The 23599-nt window shown below is 37.9% G+C and overlaps 1 protein-coding gene across 1 annotated transcript in view; it reads right to left on the minus strand.

Moving 5' to 3' along the window:
- Positions 1 to 23599, minus strand: part of XPNPEP2 (X-prolyl aminopeptidase 2) — a 983740-nt gene that overhangs the window by 863362 nt on the left and 96779 nt on the right. Inside the window, exon 2 of the mRNA XM_044057066.1 lies at positions 7408 to 7481. Coding sequence (XP_043913001.1) covers positions 7408 to 7481 — 74 coding nt within the window. The remainder of the gene's footprint in view (positions 1 to 7407; positions 7482 to 23599) is intronic.

The following is a 23599-nucleotide window of genomic DNA, read 5'->3' on the forward strand; positions in this document are numbered from 1 at the left end:
AGGCATTTTAGAGTTCTATTTATCCTCATTCTACTAACTGAGGAAGTTCTGTTTGTTTCTGAATGGTCATACTTTAACTTTGCTTCTTAATTTACTACAGAGTAAATTCATCTGGGGAGTGTTATTCCTGTGACTGGGTTATGAGAACACTGATTTCTGTAGTTAGCTGCAGTGATGATATGATCTTGGTTTTTGTTTCAAAGGTGCTAAGTTACAAACTATGTTTAGGAATGATTGCTTAAAACAGTTGCCCTCTTCATGCAGGTTGACAAAAATAAAAGGATCCAATTATGTCACATAAACAGTGATACAAAACAATAGAGACAATTTTATTTTGTTGTTTATTTTGTTATTTATTGGTATACTGCTGTGTCTTTTTTAGCTCTCAGTGAGCCCAAATGACAAATCCGATTGATGATTATTAAGCAGCTGGATATATAATAAGACCCATTCCAGAACACTGTTTCATCCACCTACCTTATCTGTCCTTGTAGTGTTAACAGACTGGTGTACTTAGGAAAGATTTAAGGCAGCTAATGGCACATGCTACATAATAAAACCCATTCCAGGACACTGTTTCACCCACCTACCTTAACTGTCCTTGTAGTGTTAAAAGACTGGTGTACTTAGGAAAGATTTAAGGAAGCTAATGGCACATGCTACATAATAAGAGCCATTCCAGGACACTGTTTCACCCACCTACCTTATCTGTCCTTGTAGTGTTAACAGACTGGTGTACCTAGGAAAGATTTAAGGCAGCTAATGGCACATGCTACATAATAAGACCCATTCCAGGACACTGTTTCACCCACCTACCTTATCTATCCTTGTAGTGTTAACAGACTGGTGTACTTAGGAAAGATTTAAGGCAGCTAATGGCACATGCTACATAATAAGACCCATTCCAGGGCACTGTTTCACCCACCTACCTTATCTGTCCTTGTAGTGTTAACAGACTGGTGTACTTAGGAAAGATTTTAGGCAGCTAATGGCACATGCTACATAATAAGACCAATTCCATGACACTGTTTCACCCACCTACCTTATCTGTCCTTGTAGTGTTAACAGACTGGTGTACTTAGGAAAGATTTAAGGCAGCTAATGGCACATGCTACATAATAAGACCCATTCCAGGACACTGTTTCACCCACCTACCTTATCTGTCCTTGTAGTGTTAACAGACTGGTGTACTTAGGAAAGATTTAAGGCAGCTAATGGCACATGCTACATAATAAGACCCATTCCAGGACACTGTTTCACCCACCTACCTTATCTGTCCTTGTAGTGTTAACAGACTGGTGTACTTAGGAATGATTTAAGGCAGCTAATGGCACATGTGTTTCTTATTTAGACTAGTTATTATGGAAATCACCTAATACAGACATTTTTGCTTTAATATATGCAGGTAGCCAAAATAGATTGTCTTAGGTTGTAAACTTGAGACTGTTTTGATAGATATAGAGACACATATAAAAAAATGTAAGTGGTTCACCTTAACTACTGCCGAGATTATATCTTAGATCATTGTGGCAGGAATCTGGAGATAATTTCTGATGTGGTCAACACTAATGTTCAGAATTAGACACTGTTGCAGTAGCCAAAGATATTTGGGTCATATTCTGCAGAGGATATGACCACTGGCCAGTTTTTTGAAGGAAAACCTTCCTCTTTTCCATTTTCTGAGGAAAAACTGTACTTGTTCTGTAATACATATATACTCACACAGACACACACACACACACACACACACATATATATATATATATATATATATATATATATATATATATATATATATATATATATATATATATATATATATATATATATATATAAATAAAACTCTATTATTTTTATGGTTAGATAGGGACTGTTTTGAGTTGTTGGTCTCTTTGTATTTATATATATATTCTTGATGCACACATTTTTGATGTTGTATCTTTAAATGTTGAATTGATGTGATGTCATTGTGTGGGGATTGTATTTAAATGTTTGAATTTGTCAGTTTAAATTGTCTGAGGAAGCAGCTGGACTGCGAAAGCCTTACCTTTGCATTTATTTCATTAAACCAGCATTTTATCTAGCCGTGGTTCAGTGTAAATGTTTTATTGGTTTCTTTTTAGAGCATGAGAAACTTAACTGTTCACCTCCCCTCTTCTGCTTCTCATGTAACCAAACACTTCTTAAGGTGTTCTTATGATTCTGCTGGTATTGTCTCCAGAGCTGCTACTATCAGTCAATTACGAGAATATTTGCTTGGTTACAGTCTGAAAACTTGTTGTTAAGAAAAAAGGACAACCAGCATCTCTGTAGACAGTTTTTAGATGGCTGTCTCATGCAATCTCTTTTTGTTATTTTCATCATAGAAAGCCACTTTCCTGGCAGTGCTAAGGTCCACTCTACCAAGGCCCTCGCTTGTTCTGCAGCTTTCTGGAAAGGGGTGGACTCTAAGTATTCTAAACAGTAATGTAGTCCTCTGAACATACTTTTACATTCACCACAAGCTAGATTCCTTTTCCAGGACCAGAACAAGCTTTCTTAGGACCATTCTCCAGGGGCTCCTGGATCTTTCCTCCTCTCTGTATGTTCCTAATCTATGGTAGTCTACTGAAATAGCTTAGGCTACTACAACAGTGATCTAATGCTGAACATAGTAGAACTGTGTAACTAAACTGACCATAATAGTAGATGTTACAATAGATCATTGTTTCAGTTGCCATCCCTTTCTTTTATCCCCTCCCTGTTTTGTTTTTGATGTATTGCCAGGGTGTGGATGTATATACCCTTGTGTATTTCATTACTTAGGTTTTACTATTGCATTTTCCTTTCTTAGTATTCAGCTCAAAGAGTTACAGTCTTCTTTCTTGAGTCACAAAGGTTCTGAAGCTTTTGGTTCCTAAACTGCCTTTCTCTGTGGCTCATCTTAAACCCCTGGCAGTTAGGTTCATGGGGTCATAGGTGAATACTATGCTAAATACCCTAAAGGGTCATCTTAAGCCTACATGATAACTTGGAGTCATAATCCAACACTGTACCTTGTATCAGTGAGGTGAAGACCTTAACCATTATGTCAAACCCACTTCCCAGGGTACATGGAAGGTGCCCTGAAGCTTTAAAAGCTGGCTGTTTTTCATAGCCTGGGTGGGACATAAACCATACAGCTTAAACTACTGCAACATTAATCTATTTGAACATCAGCTGTTACAAGTTTACTTACACAACTGTAGCACTATCTGCCATGATATGACTTCTATCACTTTGTAAAATGTTGTAACTAGGAGGCAAGATTTCAATAGCTGACCTGCAGGGCTTAACCCAGGTCTTAAACACTGCACTGAGAGAAGGAGAATACTATAAAAACTATACATTATTTCACAGGTCACATGCATTTATGTAGATGATTAATTATTTTATTTTATTTAAATTTGTTAACCAGGGCACAACATTGATTCATTGAAGGATGTCTTTGAGGCTCAGCCTGAGCGCATAAAAAATACTGAACACCAAGGTGTCTGCAATAGACAGAGGCAGAGAGTTCAAACAAAGCACATGTATGATGTTATGCCACTCTGCTTGATTATATCACATGGTCATTCGATATTAGTAACACATCCAGCATCCATTATTTACAATGCATAGCAACAGCATAGTTTTTTTAGAGAGGGACCTCCGGTCTTGCAAAGATACTTTTGCAAATGGGGGGCTGAACTGGGGTAAATGTCTTGATCTGACATACATGTATTTGCATATGTTCCAATTTAAAGAGCTCCACCTATTACCTATTCTGTACGTGTATTTTAATATTGGTTTTATCACTGTAGTGGATATGCCCTTACTTTAAGAAAGATTCAGATGTAAATCTTCTGAAGTAAAGGCTTTCCTATGAATTCCATTCCATTAAACTTTATATTTGGTGCTGTTAGCATTTTAAATCAAGTAGAATAAAACATAAAGAAAACTGTTTCAGGCCTTCTGCTTTTTTCTTTTGCAATTAAACAAGACTATTTATTTTTCAAAATATTTCATCCTTTTGTATGATCCTTTATTGCTGTGTGTGATGCCCTAACACTGGCCCAGTAATCAAGCAGCCTCAATCTTCACCACTAGCAGCAGGGAGGATGACAAGTACATACACAGTAAACTGCAATTTCCTTTAAGAGCACACAAAGACCACAGTCAGTCTGGGGATGGTTTTCCCTCTTTCTCCAGATCTCCAATAAGACTCCCCACTAGCACAGCTATAGAGTTGAAATCTTAGTTGAGTGGCCAAGCCAAGACCTGCAGCACCCTCTCTGTCCAACCAGTGCTTTGTGTCCCTGCCCAAGTATCTGACACACACATACTTTGAGATTTGATTTATACACACACACATACATGGGAAAGGCTGGCACAGGTTTACTAGCTATGCCCCCTTCTGCCCAGTCTTTAAGGTAGATTTTATGGCCACCAGCCACTCCTTATCAGCTACTTTAAGGCCTTTAACAAAGGGTGTCCAATCTTACTGTGTAATGTTATTATTAATACAAATAGTATTTTGACCAAGAGCAAGGATTAGGAGTGTCCTACATAGTGTCACCAAATAAATATGCCAGTACTCTCAAAACTTAAATATGTCTCACAAATATCAGCCACAATGTAAGGTTTAAATATATTTAATAATAAATAATAAAACAACAAGAAAAGACTCAGTAAACAATCACAGTTACATCAGAGTTCAAAACCACAGGGAATATTTAAAACAACATTGTAGGACAGTCTCAAATAAATAAAGAAAACATATACGCTATACTACACTATATTCCTGACTGTATCTAAGAGAAATTATTGTACCCTAGTTAACTTACTTACAGATCAAGACAAGGCAGATGTGGTGAATCAGTATTCCAGATAATTTCCAGACAAAGACAAATACAGAAATGCTATCGCTCTCTCTGAGACTTCTTAAATTAATATCCCAAATATTACTGCTGGGATAGCTTGCAGCATGACATCACTTCTTGTCATCTGACTATCCCAGGTGAAAACCCCAGCTGATGCAGCTGGTAGCATTTAGCATCTCCCTGTGAAAATATATATTCCTCAGAACTTTTGGCAAATGGTGGAAGTTGTAAAATAATTTACATTCCTACACATTTAAAGACAATACGAAAAAATTCTAGTTCTAGACATTATGGCTCCTGTTGCACTGAAACTGAAAGATAGCATCTCTTTTCTTTATGGCCCAGCCATAAAATACTTCAATCTCAACTATTATTCTGAAGTTAACTGCTTGTGTTGCAGTTTCCATTGTTGTTAAAATGTATACATCTAAGCAGTTACAATACTGTAAACACATTTCTGCTTAGTAGCAGTGTCTTTCAGCTTTTCCCAGTTAGGGGTCACACAGCAGATCACCAGTCTGCAGATTGATTGGCAGTGGTGTTTTTACAGTGTTGAGTTGCCAGCCCGGCTCCCAACCTTCAAAGAAGGCATATACACACTCACAATATACCTACCTGCATGTCTTTAAAGATTCAATCGACCGCAGGGAGGACATGCAGACACCGCACAGAAGGTGCTCCAGCTGAGAAACAAACTGGAGAACCTCTTACTGTTAGGCAACAATGCTAACCGCTGCACCACCATGGCCAAAATATCTCTTCAGCACATGTCTGTACAATATGACATACAGTTCGAATACATCTGTAACACAAGCATTTTACATGAAGCATGTTGAGATTCACAAATGACATATAATTATTTACAAAATTCCAGATAGCTGGGCTTACAATATCTCCTTTCATTTCACTGTGTAAATTATGGCTCTTATTAAACAAACTTCACAATCCACTTATGAGTGGGTCCTTTTTTTTGTTCCTCAGAGCAGAATTTTTCAGACCATTGAATTCTTTAGTTTTCCCTCTTCTGTTTGCACCCTTGCTATGAATCTTTGAAAACCTGACTTTCCAATGTGCTTATTGCATTATTTTGTAGGTGGACAGGTGCACATAGACCTAGTCCTCTATATGGCATGTATCAGTACTTTGGCCCACATATCTGTTAGCTGTATCTGCTATTCCCTGTCTAAGACCTTTATTTAATCATTGCCCTGTGGAGAGTATTCTAAGATACAGACCGTCAGAACGCCATGACCAAGGTGTTCTCCTTCCCATTACTTATTTATGAATCTTCTGTGGCAGGACTTCCTCTGCCTATATATCTGCATAGTAACCTAGTGTCTTTCTATTTCTCTCCGTATCCAACCCATGTAACCTGTTCTTTAACATGCAATAATACCATAGAAGAGGACGAACTTCTACATCATCATCATGTGTCCCTTAATGGAGACGTTCATGATGTTTGGATTATGTGGGATCACTCAGTGTCAACAGCTTTGAAAATACATGCAAGAAAATGAGATATACTGTAGTAGTTCAAGGGAAAAAAAGACAGAAGTAGCCTTCATCATTCAAATTGTTACACCCAGTGATTACAGTGATTTACATACAGAGGTACTCAAAGTCATAAAATACAAGGATTTCCAAGCAGAAATGAAAGCAGTATGGAAGAAAGATTCCCAGACATGTCTAGTAATAGTAGGAGCAACGGGACCAATAAAAAATCATTTTCAATATTTCATAGTTAAATATGTTACCAGTACATGTAACCTCATATGACCTGCAAAAAGAGGCAATTCTAGGCACATTATGGGTGCTGAGAAGAGCACTCTTGGCAAACACTGAAACAAAACTCATTTAATGAACTATAACCAAACCCATACTTAGGAATGGGATCAATTTGCATCATGGTATTCTACACAAATAATCATAATCATTAATAATAACCCAAAACATCTGGAGAAATTAAAAATGAGAGAAGTTGATATGTTTCTGTGACTGAACACATTTACAGTCATAATGACACAGCCATTCGCTTACTCGGAAACAACTATTCGATCTCAGGTTGTTTTTATGTGAAAGTGCATCTGATATTCAAATTCATGCAAGTAGATATAGGTATGTTCATTTGCTATAGTATATAAAGTAAGATGAAAACATAATTATTTGTGCCCAAGGAGAAGTAAAGTTGATATTTTGGGCAGTCACAGAACGTACCTTAAGTATCCCTTTGAAGTATACATAATTCATTTCTAATTTAGAATGCAGCTTTGCAACTGGTTTTCACTGGATTTGTAACCTACAGCTTTAATAATTTGAGTCCTGAGGTTTATGATATATTTTTACACAAGAAATATGTTGTGAGGAATTGTATTAGAATATAGTTTAATAATTGGTGCAAGAACCAGTTCACATCCATTACAACACAATACATAGCCATCATCATGTATTTTGTATATAGTAAATGTATTTCAGACACGGTTAAACTAAATTAGTATTGCGCATATTCAGATCACCTGGCTTCACTCACCGGAGGGACAGAAATGCAGTTTCGTATGTCTTGTCGTTCAGATTTACTCTGAGTTGGTCGACATTCCATTTGGCCTGTCACAAAAGACAGATGTGAATACTTTTAACACATTTACTTAATAGTACAAATATTATAGTATCAGCAATAGAAGGCACTTCGGACTTGCACATATCATTCAGATGGCATCAGTATCTTTCTTCATTGAGTTCTACTACCATCCCCTTCTCCTTTCTTACCTTTTCTGATTGCACATAGTGATTTCAGATGTGCATTCCTTACCTCACTACCCTCACAAAAGACTTTGATTACAGGTCATGATGGCAAAAAACAGACGTCTTCCAGAACTCACCAGCTCTGAAGGCATGTGTCTTCTTAAGAACATGAACCAAAGGCACTGTACTGCAGCTAGACAAATATACTATCAGTTGGTTTCCATCTGCATCTTCCCCTACACAGCTACAAGAATGATAAAAGCTGATTGCACTTTCTTGTTTATGCTTGAAATTACTCAACATGTCAAAATACTTTTACATTATATTTTTCTTTCCCCTTACTTTTAAGGCACTATCTTATATCCTGCGCTTGTTCTCCAACAACTGTAGTCATGTTTCTTTTGTCCTTATTTTTCTGCACTTGACTCATGACATTGTTTCTACTTCTAGAACCCGATAATATGAGTGCAGCATCCCCAGTTTGTACCAGACCTAGGAAATGGAGCTACTATAAAGCTATGCAGTTCAGCCTGTGCTCAAGTTAGGTAACTTAGTTCCCAGTGTCTTGCAAAGGCATAATGAAACCAGTTATTTCTTGGTACAAACTAGACATGGAGAAAGAAGTAACAATGCCTTAAAAAAGCTAGTCATTTTCTTGTACTTTATATTATTACATTCCTCTCTTAATTCTGTGGAAAACTAAATAAAATATTTACACTATGTATATATTGATAAAAATATATTGAGTATTATATGGTCTTTGTCTTTAAGCTCTACCAAAGGTATTTTACCTATTGAAGACCTGTTCCATTCGGACTGCGAAACAACATCTGGTACACTTGGTGCAACATTTGTTTCCTTTACAGTCCCGTAAAGGATGTTTTGTTTGAGTGTCAACAAACTCCACTATGACCATTTTCTTCTGGACTATAATGTTTCACGTTGAACAAAGGACATGTTTCTCATTATCCTTCTGGTGGACGAAGCTTGAACTCTCCAGCTTCAAACTCCCTGACCTTTAACTCACCAACGATCGCAGTTCCACCATAGGGGGGAATTTCCCCCTTTTATTTTTTTGAGTAAATACATATAGGTTCAGTGGATGTGAGGGGAGAGTGCAGGGGGCCTTGCCTCTCTTCAAAAACACTTATGTTTTTCAGCAAGATGTTTTCAGTGAATGCAGTTTGGGGATTCTGATCCTCTAAGCATTCACTTTCGTCCACTCATAGTAGAAGCCTTGTTTCTAAAGCATGGAATTTGCATGAAGTTGTTTTGTGAAATAAGACTATATAAGGCTGTACAGTCAGAGGTGCCGGAATATGGGGGTGGAGGGAGCGGAGGTCCAGAGGGGCATGTATTGACCTGATATGTGTTGAATGGCTGCATATATGGCCAACTGCTGTTAAATTAAGAATAATTCCACAATAAATTTCATAGTAAAATTATAAATGAAACTACTATCTTGTATCACCCCATTCCAAGTGTGAATGGGACATGTACTTTCACCTGAATACATGGCCTTTGAGTATATCATTCTAAACAACTGCCTGTGTGCTAAAAACTTGCATAAGTAAATGAAAGGAGTACAGAAGTTTTAACCTGTAACATTAAACAGCCATCTGTGTGCTATCTAGGCATTGCAACACTTAAACTACATAGTGGTGCACGACAATTGTAATTGCTATATGGCATGAACTCGGGTCTATATTAGAACACCGAACATTTGAAATGTCGAGTGTTCTAATATCGACCTGTTTTCAGCGAACGCTGAAAATGTCGAAGAAATAGGAAACCGAATTCTTTCCTAGGGAAAGAATTTGGTTGTCCATTTCTGTTGCTTCTGTATTTTCAGTGCTGTGGTGGAAAGTTACAAGTCAGATTCAGGTAAATGTGCAATTGTGTGGACGTGTGGGTTAGGGTGGGTTAGGGGAGTTAGGGTTAGGGCGCAGGTGAGGTGACTGTGCAATAGTGACGGACCTTAAGGTTAGGGTTTGGGTTAAGGTTAAGTGGATAGTTAGTGGTGTATGTATAGTTTAGTGTAGGGTTAGGTGTAAGAATTTAGGTGTATGTTTGTGGATTGCTGTTTGTTTGGTGTGCTTGTGGTGTGCGTATGTGTTTTGGAACAGCAAATTTTTTCCCTAGGAAAAAATTTGCTGTTCCAAATGTTCGATGTTTTTTTTTCGATTGCTAGGGTTCGATATTAGAACACTCGACATTTTGAATTCAGTCTGTTTCTGGCCATAGTCCAGACAGCCTAATATACACTTTATAGTGTGAAAGTGGATATAGTGAACACACTATACACTGAGCTGTCAGTACTATAGTAAGAAATAGACAAAAAACAGAGTCCATTGTTTTGTTTTCTCTGGTATGCCCTAGGATGTTGGGGACAAAAAATGCTCATTTCTAAGTTTGATTAAAAGAACACGCACACAGGCACAGGCTTTGCTACTTAAATCTGCATTATGAATTTTCAGTCCAATTAATACAGCAACTCTAGAGAATAATATTGAAATAAAATGCAAAGTGCATGTAATCATTTTGGGTTGTAGAAAAGTATAGCTGTGTAGGTAAACTTAATATAACAGTAGATGTTCAAATGATCCCTGCTGCTGTAGTCTAAGCTATACATTTTATATCCTGCAATGCTTCAGGGCACCTTCCACTCACCCAAACCATTATCTTGAGCTGGGCTGGCTAAAAAGACAAGCTTGGTCACCAAACCTTCAGAGCTATCATGCAAAATGAGAGAGGGAGGCTGAGCCCTAAGAAGACATATGTACAGAGGATCAGGTTGCTGCTTCTAGAATACTTCTATAATTCATCCCTTCCCAAAAAGCCATAGATAAAACCAAGGCATGATAAAATATGGCTTGATCCTGCCTGGAATAGATTTATTGCTGTGGGAATAACAAAAGGTAATAGCCCAAGATTTCCATTTGGAAATAGTCCGCGTTGACACAGGCTGTCCTTTCTCCTTACCTTAAGAAAAAATGAACAGCTGAGCAAAAGCACTGAAAGCTCTAAAAAATGTTGTAATGTTAAGATAGTACCTGAACTGTCCGTGAACATTCAAGGTGTGAAGCATCCTTTCTCCCCTTACGTTGGGGGCTCAGGAAATAACACAGGGATATTGATAGTTTGGCTTTAAGTAAATTTCAATGCCACTTTAAGCATAAGAAAATTAGTTTTCAAGGAAACCCTGTCTTGTGGAAAATGAAATAAGGTTGACCTACCATAAGAGCTTAAAACTCAGGTATTCATCTTGCAGTGGTCAGAGCAAGGAGTAAACTCTTTTCCATCTCTTTTCCATCCATCTTAAAAACCTCAAATCAGCCAGATGAGCTGGTCCAGATGGAACAAGTGTTAGCTTCTCTAACATAAAATTAATGTCCAGGGAGGAGCCACTGGTTTTCTTAGATGTCTTTTATATAAAACCCCGTTTAAAAATGTGTTGACATGGGAATGCCTTGAAAAGGGGGATCCATGGGCAGAAAAGTTGAAATGGCAAACAAATGAACCTTGACAGAGGAGTAAGACAGACAAACAGAAAAGCAAGTCACACTAATATTATAAAACAAGTGAAACACTACTCTGAATGGGTTCAACTTATGTTTTTGGCACTATCTAGAAAACTTTTTCCATTTGCTAACATATGATTTTGTAGTACAGGGCTTTCTTACCCACATTAGTACCTCCTACACATCCTCAGTAAACAAGTGCCTAAAAGTAATAAGACCCTAAGATCCAGGCAATTGGTTAAAGTTGATTGGGGTTGGGATGCATAAAATGTCCCTGTCCCTATTCCTTTTTTTTTTTAACAAGAAACGTCTTTATTAAATTACTACGTATGACACAGGTAATCATATATTTATAGAAATGAAAACAAACCATGTTGACATATTTTCAGTTGCAAACATTAAACATCACTTATAATATATCCAGTCATTGTCAGGCAAACATTATAAAGCTCATTCAATTCCTGCCTTCCCTTAAACCTCATTCCTCCTTCAAAACATTATTCTGCATGTATTGTTCACCCCATTCCTATTTTTTCCATGTAATTTGTTCCTACTTTTTTCTATAGCTCCCACTTCCAGTTGTTCTCTCTCCGTTAATATACTCACTTCTTCTAGTACAGTTGGTTTAGAATTTGATTTCTGTTTTCTAGGAAATGCTTTTTTGGCAGCCACCAGAATTAGACTCAGCAAGGTCTTACTATGTCTAGGCAATTCCAATTCTGTATCACAGATCAAAAAATAATTTCCTTACTTACACCAATTTGCTCACCCAGTATTTCTGATAGAGTAGTCTGCAGGGGATTTCTAAAGTCTGCAAATGCATTATAATCTAAAAACATGTTCCCAATTACCACTTTCATCTCTGTTCTTGTGTGACTATATCCAAAAGAAGGGATAAATATTGTTGCCTGGGCCAGAAGGGAGTCACCACAATAATCCTGGGGATTCCATCTGAATCTTCAGAATTACTTTGAATATCAGAAAGGGTAGAAAAACATACAGGAATATTCCTGTCCAAGGAAAGGAAAAGGCATCTGTCTTCCAAGCCTTTTCACATGAAGTCTTGGAGAAGAAATTTCCCAGCTGATTTTTCATTTTAAAGGCAAAAAGGTATGATTGAGGAACTCCCCACAGATGGCTCAGATCTTGGAAGACCCCCTGATCTAGTTTCCATTCATGAAGCTCTGCCTTTGTCTTGCCCAGCTTTTCTGCCACACATTTTGCTCTGACAGAATGCTGGAAGTAGAGTGAGAATCTGCTGTAAGGCTGTATCCATGATAACATGCCATGTCTGCATAGGGGGTGAGACCTGCTTCTCCCATGCATTTTTATGTACCAAATCACTGTGGTATTGCCCGTAACAACGTGAAGTGGTCCTGGGGACCAAAAGTGTTTTAGAGAGTTGAGTACCTTGATAAGAACAAACTTCTCCTTTACATTTATGTGCTTGTGTCTGTGTTTGTTGTCCTCCTTTACATTTATGTGTTTGTGTCTGTGTTTGTTGTCCTCCTTTACATTTATGTGCTTGTGTCTGTGTTTGTTGTCCTCCTTTACATTTATGTGCTTGTGTCTGTGTTTGTTGTCCTCCTTTACATTTATGTGTTTGTGTCTGTGTTTGTTGTCCTCCTTTACATTTATGTGCTTGTGTCTATCTTTGTTGTCCTCCTTTACATTTATGTGCTTGTGTCTGTGTTTGTTGTCCTCCTTTACATTTATGTGCTTGTGTCTGTGTTTGTTGTCCTCCTTTACATTTATGTGCTTGTGTCTGTGTTTGTTGTCCTCCTTTACATTTATGTGCTTGTGTCTGTGTTTGTTGTCCTCCTTTACATTTATGTGCTTGTGTCTGTGTTTGTTGTCCTCCTTTACATTTATGTGCTTGTGTCTGTGTTTGTTGTCCTCCTTTACATTTATGTGCTTGTGTCTGTGTTTGTTGTCCTCCTTTACATTTATGTGCTTGTGTCTGTGTTTGTTGTCCTCCTTTACATTTATGTGCTTGTGTCTGTGTTTGTTGTCCTCCTTTACATTTATGTGTTTGTGTCTGTGTTTGTTGTCCTCCTTTACATTTATGTGCTTGTGTCTGTGTTTGTTGTCCTCCTTTACATTTATGTGCTTGTGTCTGTGTTTGTTGTCCTCCTTTACATTTATGTGCTTGTGTCTGTGTTTGTTGTCCTCCTTTACATTTATGTGCTTGTGTCTGTGTTTGTTGTCCTCCTTTACATTTATGTGCTTGTGTCTGTGTTTGTTGTCCTCCTTTACATTTATGTGCTTGTGTCTGTGTTTGTTGTCCTCCTTTACATTTATGTGCTTGTGTCTGTGTTTGTTGTCCTCCTTTACATTTATGTGCTTGTGTCTGTGTTTGTTGTCCTCCTTTACATTTATGTGTTTGTGTCTGTGTTTGTTGTCCTCCTTTACATTTATGTGCTTGTGTCTGTGTTTGTTGTCCTCCTTTACATTTATGTGCTTGTGTCTGTGTTTGTTGTCCTCCTTTACATTTATGTGCTTGTGTCTGTGTTTGTTGTCCTCCTTTACATTTATGTGCTTGTGTCTATCTTTGTTGTCCTCCTTTACATTTATGTGCTTGTGTCTGTGTTTGTTGTCCTCCTTTACATTTATGTGCTTGTGTCTGTGTTTGTTGTCCTCCTTTACATTTATGTGCTTGTGTCTGTGTTTGTTGTCCTCCTTTACATTTATGTGCTTGTGTCTGTGTTTGTTGTCCTCCTTTACATTTATGTGCTTGTGTCTGTGTTTGTTGTCCTCCTTTACATTTATGTGCTTGTGTCTGTGTTTGTTGTCCTCCTTTACATTTATGTGCTTGTGTCTGTGTTTGTTGTCCTCCTTTACATTTATGTGCTTGTGTCTGTGTTTGTTGTCCTCCTTTACATTTATGTGCTTGTGTCTGTGTTTGTTGTCCTCCTTTACATTTATGTGCTTGTGTCTGTGTTTGTTGTCCTCCTTTACATTTATGTGCTTGTGTCTGTGTTTGTTGTCCTCCTTTACATTTATGTGCTTGTGTCTGTGTTTGTTGTCCTCCTTTACATTTATGTGCTTGTGTCTGTGTTTGTTGTCCTCCTTTACATTTATGTGCTTGTGTCTGTGTTTGTTGTCCTCCTTTACATTTATGTGCTTGTGTCTGTGTTTGTTGTCCTCCTTTACATTTATGTGCTTGTGTCTGTGTTTGTTGTCCTCCTTTACATTTATGTGCTTGTGTCTGTGTTTGTTGTCCTCCTTTACATTTATGTGCTTGTGTCTGTGTTTGTTGTCCTCCTTTACATTTATGTGCTTGTGTCTGTGTTTGTTGTCCTCCTTTACATTTATGTGCTTGTGTCTGTGTTTGTTGTCCTCCTTTACATTTATGTGCTTGTGTCTGTGTTTGTTGTCCTCCTTTACATTTATGTGCTTGTGTCTGTGTTTGTTGTCCTCCTTTACATTTATGTGCTTGTGTCTGTGTTTGTTGTCCTCCTTTACATTTATGTGCTTGTGTCTGTGTTTGTTGTCCTCCTTTACATTTATGTGCTTGTGTCTGTGTTTGTTGTCCTCCTTTACATTTATGTGCTTGTGTCTGTGTTTGTTGTCCTCCTTTACATTTATGTGCTTGTGTCTGTGTTTGTTGTCCTCCTTAACATTTATGTACTTGTGTCTGTGTTTGTTGCACTCCTTCACATTTATGTGCTTGTGTCTGTGTTTGTTGTCCTCCTTTACATTTATGTGCTTGTGTCTGTGTTTGTTGTCCTCCTTTACATTTATGTGCTTGTGTCTGTGTTTGTTGTCCTCCTTTACATTTATGTGCTTGTGTCTGTGTTTGTTGTCCTCCTTTACATTTATGTGCTTGTGTCTGTGTTTGTTGTCCTCCTTTACATTTATGTGCTTGTGTCTGTGTTTGTTGTCCTCCTTTACATTTATGTGCTTGTGTCTGTGTTTGTTGTCCTCCTTTACATTTATGTGCTTGTGTCTGTGTTTGTTGTCCTCCTTTACATTTATGTGCTTGTGTCTGTGTTTGTTGTCCTCCTTTACATTTATGTGCTTGTGTCTGTGTTTGTTGTCCTCCTTTACATTTATGTGCTTGTGTCTGTGTTTGTTGTCCTCCTTTACATTTATGTGCTTGTGTCTGTGTTTGTTGTCCTCCTTTACATTTATGTGCTTGTGTCTGTGTTTGTTGTCCTCCTTTACATTTATGTGCTTGTGTCTGTGTTTGTTGTCCTCCTTTACATTTATGTGCTTGTGTCTGTGTTTGTTGTCCTCCTTTACATTTATGTGCTTGTGTCTGTGTTTGTTGTCCTCCTTTACATTTATGTGCTTGTGTCTGTGTTTGTTGTCCTCCTTTACATTTATGTGCTTGTGTCTGTGTTTGTTGTCCTCCTTTACATTTATGTGCTTGTGTCTGTGTTTGTTGTCCTCCTTTACATTTATGTGCTTGTGTCTGTGTTTGTTGTCCTCCTTTACATTTATGTGCTTGTGTCTGTGTTTGTTGTCCTCCTTTACATTTATGTGCTTGTGTCTGTGTTTGTTGTCCTCCTTTACATTTATGTGCTTGTGTCTGTGTTTGTTGTCCTCCTTTACATTTATGTGCTTGTGTCTGTGTTTGTTGTCCTCCTTTACATTTATGTGCTTGTGTCTGTGTTTGTTGTCCTCCTTTACATTTATGTGCTTGTGTCTGTGTTTGTTGTCCTCCTTTACATTTATGTGCTTGTGTCTGTGTTTGTTGTCCTCCTTTACATTTATGTGCTTGTGTCTGTGTTTGTTGTCCTCCTTTACATTTATGTGCTTGTGTCTGTGTTTGTTGTCCTCCTTTACATTTATGTGCTTGTGTCTGTGTTTGTTGTCCTCCTTTACATTTATGTGTTTGTGTCTGTGTTTGTTGTCCTCCTTTACATTTATGTGCTTGTGTCTGTGTTTGTTGTCCTCCTTTACATTTATGTGCTTGTGTCTGTGTTTGTTGTCCTCCTTTACATTTATGTGCTTGTGTCTGTGTTTGTTGTCCTCCTTTACATTTATGTGCTTGTGTCTGTGTTTGTTGTCCTCCTTTACATTTATGTGCTTGTGTCTATCTTTGTTGTCCTCCTTTACATTTATGTGCTTGTGTCTGTGTTTGTTGTCCTCCTTTACATTTATGTGTTTGTGTCTGTGTTTGTTGTCCTCCTTTACATTTATGTGCTTGTGTCTGTGTTTGTTGTCCTCCTTTACATTTATGTGCTTGTGTCTGTGTTTGTTGTCCTCCTTTACATTTATGTGCTTGTGTCTGTGTTTGTTGTCCTCCTTTACATTTATGTGCTTGTGTCTGTGTTTGTTGTCCTCCTTTACATTTATGTGCTTGTGTCTGTGTTTGTTGTCCTCCTTTACATTTATGTGCTTGTGTCTGTGTTTGTTGTCCTCCTTTACATTTATGTGCTTGTGTCTGTGTTTGTTGTCCTCCTTTACATTTATGTGCTTGTGTCTGTGTTTGTTGTCCTCCTTTACATTTATGTGCTTGTGTCTGTGTTTGTTGTCCTCCTTTACATTTATGTGCTTGTGTCTGTGTTTGTTGTCCTCCTTTACATTTATGTGCTTGTGTCTGTGTTTGTTGTCCTCCTTTACATTTATGTGCTTGTGTCTGTGTTTGTTGTCCTCCTTTACATTTATGTGCTTGTGTCTGTGTTTGTTGTCCTCCTTTACATTTATGTGCTTGTGTCTGTGTTTGTTGTCCTCCTTTACATTTATGTGCTTGTGTCTGTGTTTGTTGTCCTCCTTTACATTTATGTGCTTGTGTCTGTGTTTGTTGTCCTCCTTTACATTTATGTGCTTGTGTCTGTGTTTGTTGTCCTCCTTTACATTTATGTGCTTGTGTCTGTGTTTGTTGTCCTCCTTTACATTTATGTGCTTGTGTCTGTGTTTGTTATCCTCCTTTACATTTATGTGCTTGTGTCTGTGTTTGTTGTCCTCCTTTACATTTATGTGCTTGTGTCTGTTTGTTGTCCTCCTTTACATTTATGTGCTTGTGTCTGTGTTTGTTGTCCTCCTTTACATTTATGTGCTTGTGTCTGTGTTTGTTGTCCTCCTTTACATTTATGTGCTTGTGTCTGTGTTTGTTGTCCTCCTTTACATTTATGTGCTTGTGTCTGTGTTTGTTGTCCTCCTTTACATTTATGTGCTTGTGTCTGTGTTTGTTGTCCTCCTTTATATTTATGTGCTTGTGTCTGTGTTTGTCACACTCCTTTACATTTATCTGCTTGTGTCTGTGTTTGTTATCCTCCTTTACATTTATGTGCTTGTGTCTGTGTTTGTTGTCCTCCTTTACATTTATGTGCTTGTGTCTGTGTTTGTTGTCCTCCTTTACATTTATGTGCTTGTGTCTGTGTTTGTTGTCCTCCTTTACATTTATGTGCTTGTGTCTGTGTTTGTTGTCCTCCTTTACATTTATGTGCTTGTGTCTGTGTTTGTTGTCCTCCTTTACATTTATGTGCTTGTGTCTGTGTTTGTTGTCCTCCTTTACATTTATGTGCTTGTGTCTGTGTTTGTTGTCCTCCTTTACATTTATGTGCTTGTGTCTGTGTTTGTTGTCCTCCTTTACATTTATGTGCTTGTGTCTGTGTTTGTTGTCCTCCTTTACATTTATGTGCTTGTGTCTGTGTTTGTTGTCCTCCTTTACATTTATGTGCTTGTGTCTGTGTTTGTTGTCCTCCTTTACATTTATGTGCTTGTGTCTGTGTTTGTTGTCCTCCTTTACATTTATGTGCTTGTGTCTGTGTTTGTTGTCCTCCTTTACATTTATGTGCTTGTGTCTGTGTTTGTTGTCCTCCTTTACATTTATGTGCTTGTGTCTGTGTTTGTTGTCCTCCTTTACATTTATGTGCTTGTGTCTGTGTTTGTTGTCCTCCTTTACATTTATGTGCTTGTGTCTGTGTTTGTTGTCCTCCTTTACATTTATGTGCTTGTGTCTGTGTTTGTTGTCCTCCTTTACATTTATGTGCTTGTGTCTGTGTTTGTTGTCCTCCTTTACATTTATGTGCTTGTGTCTGTGTTTGTTGTCCTCCTTTACATTTATGTGCTTGTGTCTGTGTTTGTTGTCCTCCTTTACATTTATGTGCTTGTGTCTGTGTTTGTTGTCCTCCTTTACATTTATGTGCTTGTGTCTGTGTTTGTTGTCCTCCTTTACATTTATGTGCTTGTGTCTGTGTTTGTTGTCCTCCTTTACATTTATGTGCTTGTGTCTGTGTTTGTTGTCCTCCTTTACATTGATGTGCTTGTGTCTTTTGTCCTCCTTAACATTTATATGCTTGTGTCTGTGTTTGTTGTCCTCCTTTACATTTATGTGCTTGTGTCTGTGTTTGTTGTCCTCCTTTACATTTATGTGCTTGTGTCTGTGTTTGTTGTCCTCCTTTACATTTATGTGCTTGTGTCTGTGTTTGTTGTCCTCCTTTACATTTATGTGCTTGTGTCTGTGTTTGTTGTCCTCCTTTACATTTATGTGCTTGTGTCTGTGTTTGTTGTCCTCCTTTACATTTATGTGCTTGTGTCTGTGTTTGTTGTCCTCCTTTACATTTATGTGCTTGTGTCTGTGTTTGTTGTCCTCCTTTACATTTATGTGCTTGTGTCTGTGTTTGTTGTCCTCCTTTACATTTATGTGCTTGTGTCTGTGTTTGTTGTCCTCCTTTACATTTATGTGCTTGTGTCTGTGTTTGTTGTCCTCCTTTACATTTATGTGCTTGTGTCTATCTTTGTTGTCCTCCTTTACATTTATGTGCTTGTGTCTGTGTTTGTTGTCCTCCTTTACATTTATGTGCTTGTGTCTGTGTTTGTTGTCCTCCTTTACATTTATGTGCTTGTGTCTGTGTTTGTTGTCCTCCTTTACATTTATGTGCTTGTGTCTGTGTTTGTTGTCCTCCTTTACATTTATGTGCTTGTGTCTGTGTTTGTTGTCCTCCTTTACATTTATGTGCTTGTGTCTGTGTTTGTTGTCCTCCTTTACATTTATGTGCTTGTGTCTGTGTTTGTTGTCCTCCTTTACATTTATGTGCTTGTGTCTGTGCTTGTTGTCCTCCTTTACATTTATGTGCTTGTGTCTGTGTTTGTTGTCCTCCTTTACATTTATGTGCTTGTGTCTGTGTTTGTTGTCCTCCTTTACATTTATGTGCTTGTGTCTGTGTTTGTTGTCCTCCTTTACATTTATGTGCTTGTGTCTGTGTTTGTTGTCCTCCTTTACATTTATGTGCTTGTGTCTGTGTTTGTTGTCCTCCTTTACATTTATGTGCTTGTGTCTGTGTTTGTTGTCCTCCTTTACATTTATGTGCTTGTGTCTGTGTTTGTTGTCCTCCTTTACATTTATGTGCTTGTGTCTGTGTTTGTTGTCCTCCTTTACATTTATGTGCTTGTGTCTGTGTTTGTTGTCCTCCTTTACATTTATGTGCTTGTGTCTGTGTTTGTTGTCCTCCTTTACATTTATGTGCTTGTGTCTGTGTTTGTTGTCCTCCTTTACATTTATGTGCTTGTGTCTGTGTTTGTTGTCCTCCTTTACATTTATGTGCTTGTGTCTGTGTTTGTTGTCCTCCTTTACATTTATGTGCTTGTGTCTATCTTTGTTGTCCTCCTTTACATTTATGTGCTTGTGTCTGTGTTTGTTGTCCTCCTTTACATTTATGTGCTTGTGTCTGTGTTTGTTGTCCTCCTTTACATTTATGTGCTTGTGTCTGTGTTTGTTGTCCTCCTTTACATTTATGTGCTTGTGTCTGTGTTTGTTGTCCTCCTTTACATTTATGTGCTTGTGTCTGTGTTTGTTGTCCTCCTTTACATTTATGTGCTTGTGTCTGTGTTTGTTGTCCTCCTTTACATTTATGTGCTTGTGTCTGTGTTTGTTGTCCTCCTTTACATTTATGTGCTTGTGTCTGTGTTTGTTGTCCTCCTTTACATTTATGTGCTTGTGTCTGTGTTTGTTGTCCTCCTTTACATTTATGTGCTTGTGTCTGTGTTTGTTGTCCTCCTTTACATTTATGTGCTTGTGTCTGTGTTTGTTTCCCTCCTTTACATTTATGTGCTTGTGTCTGTGTTTGTTGTCCTCCTTTACATTTATGTGCTTGTGTCTGTGTTTGTTGTCCTCCTTTACATTTATGTGCTTGTGTCTGTGTTTGTTGTCCTCCTTTACATTTATGTGCTTGTGTCTGTGTTTGTTGTCCTCCTTTACATTTATGTGCTTGTGTCTGTGTTTGTTGTCCTCCTTTACATTTATGTGCTTGTGTCTGTGTTTGTTGTCCTCCTTTACATTTATGTGCTTGTGTCTGTGTTTGTTGTCCTCCTTTACATTTATGTGCTTGTGTCTGTGTTTGTTGTCCTCCTTTACATTTATGTGCTTGTGTCTGTGTTTGTTGTCCTCCTTTACATTTATGTGCTTGTGTCTGTGTTTGTTGTCCTCCTTTACATTTATGTGCTTGTGTCTGTGTTTGTTGTCCTCCTTTACATTTATGTGCTTGTGTCTGTGTTTGTTGTCCTCCTTTACATTTATGTGCTTGTGTCTGTGTTTGTTGTCCTCCTTTACATTTATGTGCTTGTGTCTGTGTTTGTTGTCCTCCTTTACATTTATGTGCTTGTGTCTGTGTTTGTTGTCCTCCTTTACATTTATGTGCTTGTGTCTGTGTTTGTTGTCCTCCTTTACATTTATGTGCTTGTGTCTGTGTTTGTTGTCCTCCTTTACATTTATGTGCTTGTGTCTGTGTTTGTTGTCCTCCTTTACATTTATGTGCTTGTGTCTGTGTTTGTTGTCCTCCTTTACATTTATGTGCTTGTGTCTGTGTTTGTTGTCCTCCTTTACATTTATGTGCTTGTGTCTGTGTTTGTTGTCCTCCTTTACATTTATGTGCTTGTGTCTGTGTTTGTTGTCCTCCTTTACATTTATGTGCTTGTGTCTGTGTTTGTTGTCCTCCTTTACATTTATGTGCTTGTGTCTGTGTTTGTTGTCCTCCTTTACATTTATGTGCTTGTGTCTGTGTTTGTTGTCCTCCTTTACATTTATGTGCTTGTGTCTGTGTTTGTTGTCCTCCTTTACATTTATGTGCTTGTGTCTGTGTTTGTTGTCCTCCTTTACATTTATGTGCTTGTGTCTGTGTTTGTTGTCCTCCTTTACATTTATGTGCTTGTGTCTGTGTTTGTTGTCCTCCTTTACATTTATGTGCTTGTGTCTGTGTTTGTTGTCCTCCTTTACATTTATGTGCTTGTGTCTGTGTTTGTTGTCCTCCTTTACATTTATGTGCTTGTGTCTGTGTTTGTTGTCCTCCTTTACATTTATGTGCTTGTGTCTGTGTTTGTTGTCCTCCTTTACATTTATGTGCTTGTGTCTGTGTTTGTTGTCCTCCTTTACATTTATGTGCTTGTGTCTGTGTTTGTTGTCCTCCTTTACATTTATGTGCTTGTGTCTGTGTTTGTTGTCCTCCTTTACATTTATGTGCTTGTGTCTGTGTTTGTTGTCCTCCTTTACATTTATGTGCTTGTGTCTGTGTTTGTTGTCCTCCTTTACATTTATGTGCTTGTGTCTGTGTTTGTTGTCCTCCTTTACATTTATGTGCTTGTGTCTGTGTTTGTTGTCCTCCTTTACATTTATGTGCTTGTGTCTGTGTTTGTTGTCCTCCTTTACATTTATGTGCTTGTGTCTGTGTTTGTTGTCCTCCTTTACATTTATGTGCTTGTGTCTGTGTTTGTTGTCCTCCTTTACATTTATGTGCTTGTGTCTGTGTTTGTTGTCCTCCTTTACATTTATGTGCTTGTGTCTGTGTTTGTTGTCCTCCTTTACATTTATGTGCTTGTGTCTGTGTTTGTTGTCCTCCTTTACATTTATGTGCTTGTGTCTGTGTTTGTTGTCCTCCTTTACATTTATGTGCTTGTGTCTGTGTTTGTTGTCCTCCTTTACATTTATGTGCTTGTGTCTGTGTTTGTTGTCCTCCTTTACATTTATGTGCTTGTGTCTGTGTTTGTTGTCCTCCTTTACATTTATGTGCTTGTGTCTGTGTTTGTTGTCCTCCTTTACATTTATGTGCTTGTGTCTATCTTTGTTGTCCTCCTTTACATTTATGTGCTTGTGTCTGTGTTTGTTGTCCTCCTTTACATTTATGTGCTTGTGTCTGTGTTTGTTGTCCTCCTTTACATTTATGTGCTTGTGTCTGTGTTTGTTGTCCTCCTTTACATTTATGTGCTTGTGTCTGTGTTTGTTGTCCTCCTTTACATTTATGTGCTTGTGTCTGTGTTTGTTGTCCTCCTTTACATTTATGTGCTTGTGTCTGTGTTTGTTTCCCTCCTTTACATTTATGTGCTTGTGTCTGTGTTTGTTGTCCTCCTTTACATTTATGTGCTTGTGTCTGTGTTTGTTGTCCTCCTTTACATTTATGTGCTTGTGTCTGTGTTTGTTGTCCTCCTTTACATTTATGTGCTTGTGTCTGTGTTTGTTGTCCTCCTTTACATTTATGTGCTTGTGTCTGTGTTTGTTGTCCTCCTTTACATTTATGTGCTTGTGTCTGTGTTTGTTGTCCTCCTTTACATTTATGTGCTTGTGTCTGTGTTTGTTGTCCTCCTTTACATTTATGTGCTTGTGTCTGTGTTTGTTGTCCTCCTTTACATTTATGTGCTTGTGTCTGTGTTTGTTGTCCTCCTTTACATTTATGTGCTTGTGTCTGTGTTTGTTGTCCTCCTTTACATTTATGTGCTTGTGTCTGTGTTTGTTGTCCTCCTTTACATTTATGTGCTTGTGTCTGTGTTTGTTGTCCTCCTTTACATTTATGTGCTTGTGTCTGTGTTTGTTGTCCTCCTTTACATTTATGTGCTTGTGTCTGTGTTTGTTGTCCTCCTTTACATTTATGTGCTTGTGTCTGTGTTTGTTGTCCTCCTTTACATTTATGTGCTTGTGTCTGTGTTTGTTGTCCTCCTTTACATTTATGTGCTTGTGTCTGTGTTTGTTGTCCTCCTTTACATTTATGTGCTTGTGTCTGTGTTTGTTGTCCTCCTTTACATTTATGTGCTTGTGTCTGTGTTTGTTGTCCTCCTTTACATTTATGTGCTTGTGTCTGTGTTTGTTGTCCTCCTTTACATTTATGTGCTTGTGTCTGTGTTTGTTGTCCTCCTTTACATTTATGTGCTTGTGTCTGTGTTTGTTGTCCTCCTTTACATTTATGTGCTTGTGTCTGTGTTTGTTGTCCTCCTTTACATTTATGTGCTTGTGTCTGTGTTTGTTGTCCTCCTTTACATTTATGTGCTTGTGTCTGTGTTTGTTGTCCTCCTTTACATTTATGTGCTTGTGTCTGTGTTTGTTGTCCTCCTTTACATTTATGTGCTTGTGTCTGTGTTTGTTGTCCTCCTTTACATTTATGTGCTTGTGTCTGTGTTTGTTGTCCTCCTTTACATTTATGTGCTTGTGTCTGTGTTTGTTGTCCTCCTTTACATTTATGTGCTTGTGTCTGTGTTTGTTGTCCTCCTTTACATTTATGTGCTTGTGTCTGTGTTTGTTGTCCT

This window comes from Protopterus annectens, chromosome 15.part0, assembly GCF_019279795.1.
Source record: "Protopterus annectens isolate FY-2018-M chromosome 15.part0, PAN1.0, whole genome shotgun sequence".
Taxonomy (NCBI): domain Eukaryota; kingdom Metazoa; phylum Chordata; order Ceratodontiformes; family Protopteridae; genus Protopterus; species Protopterus annectens.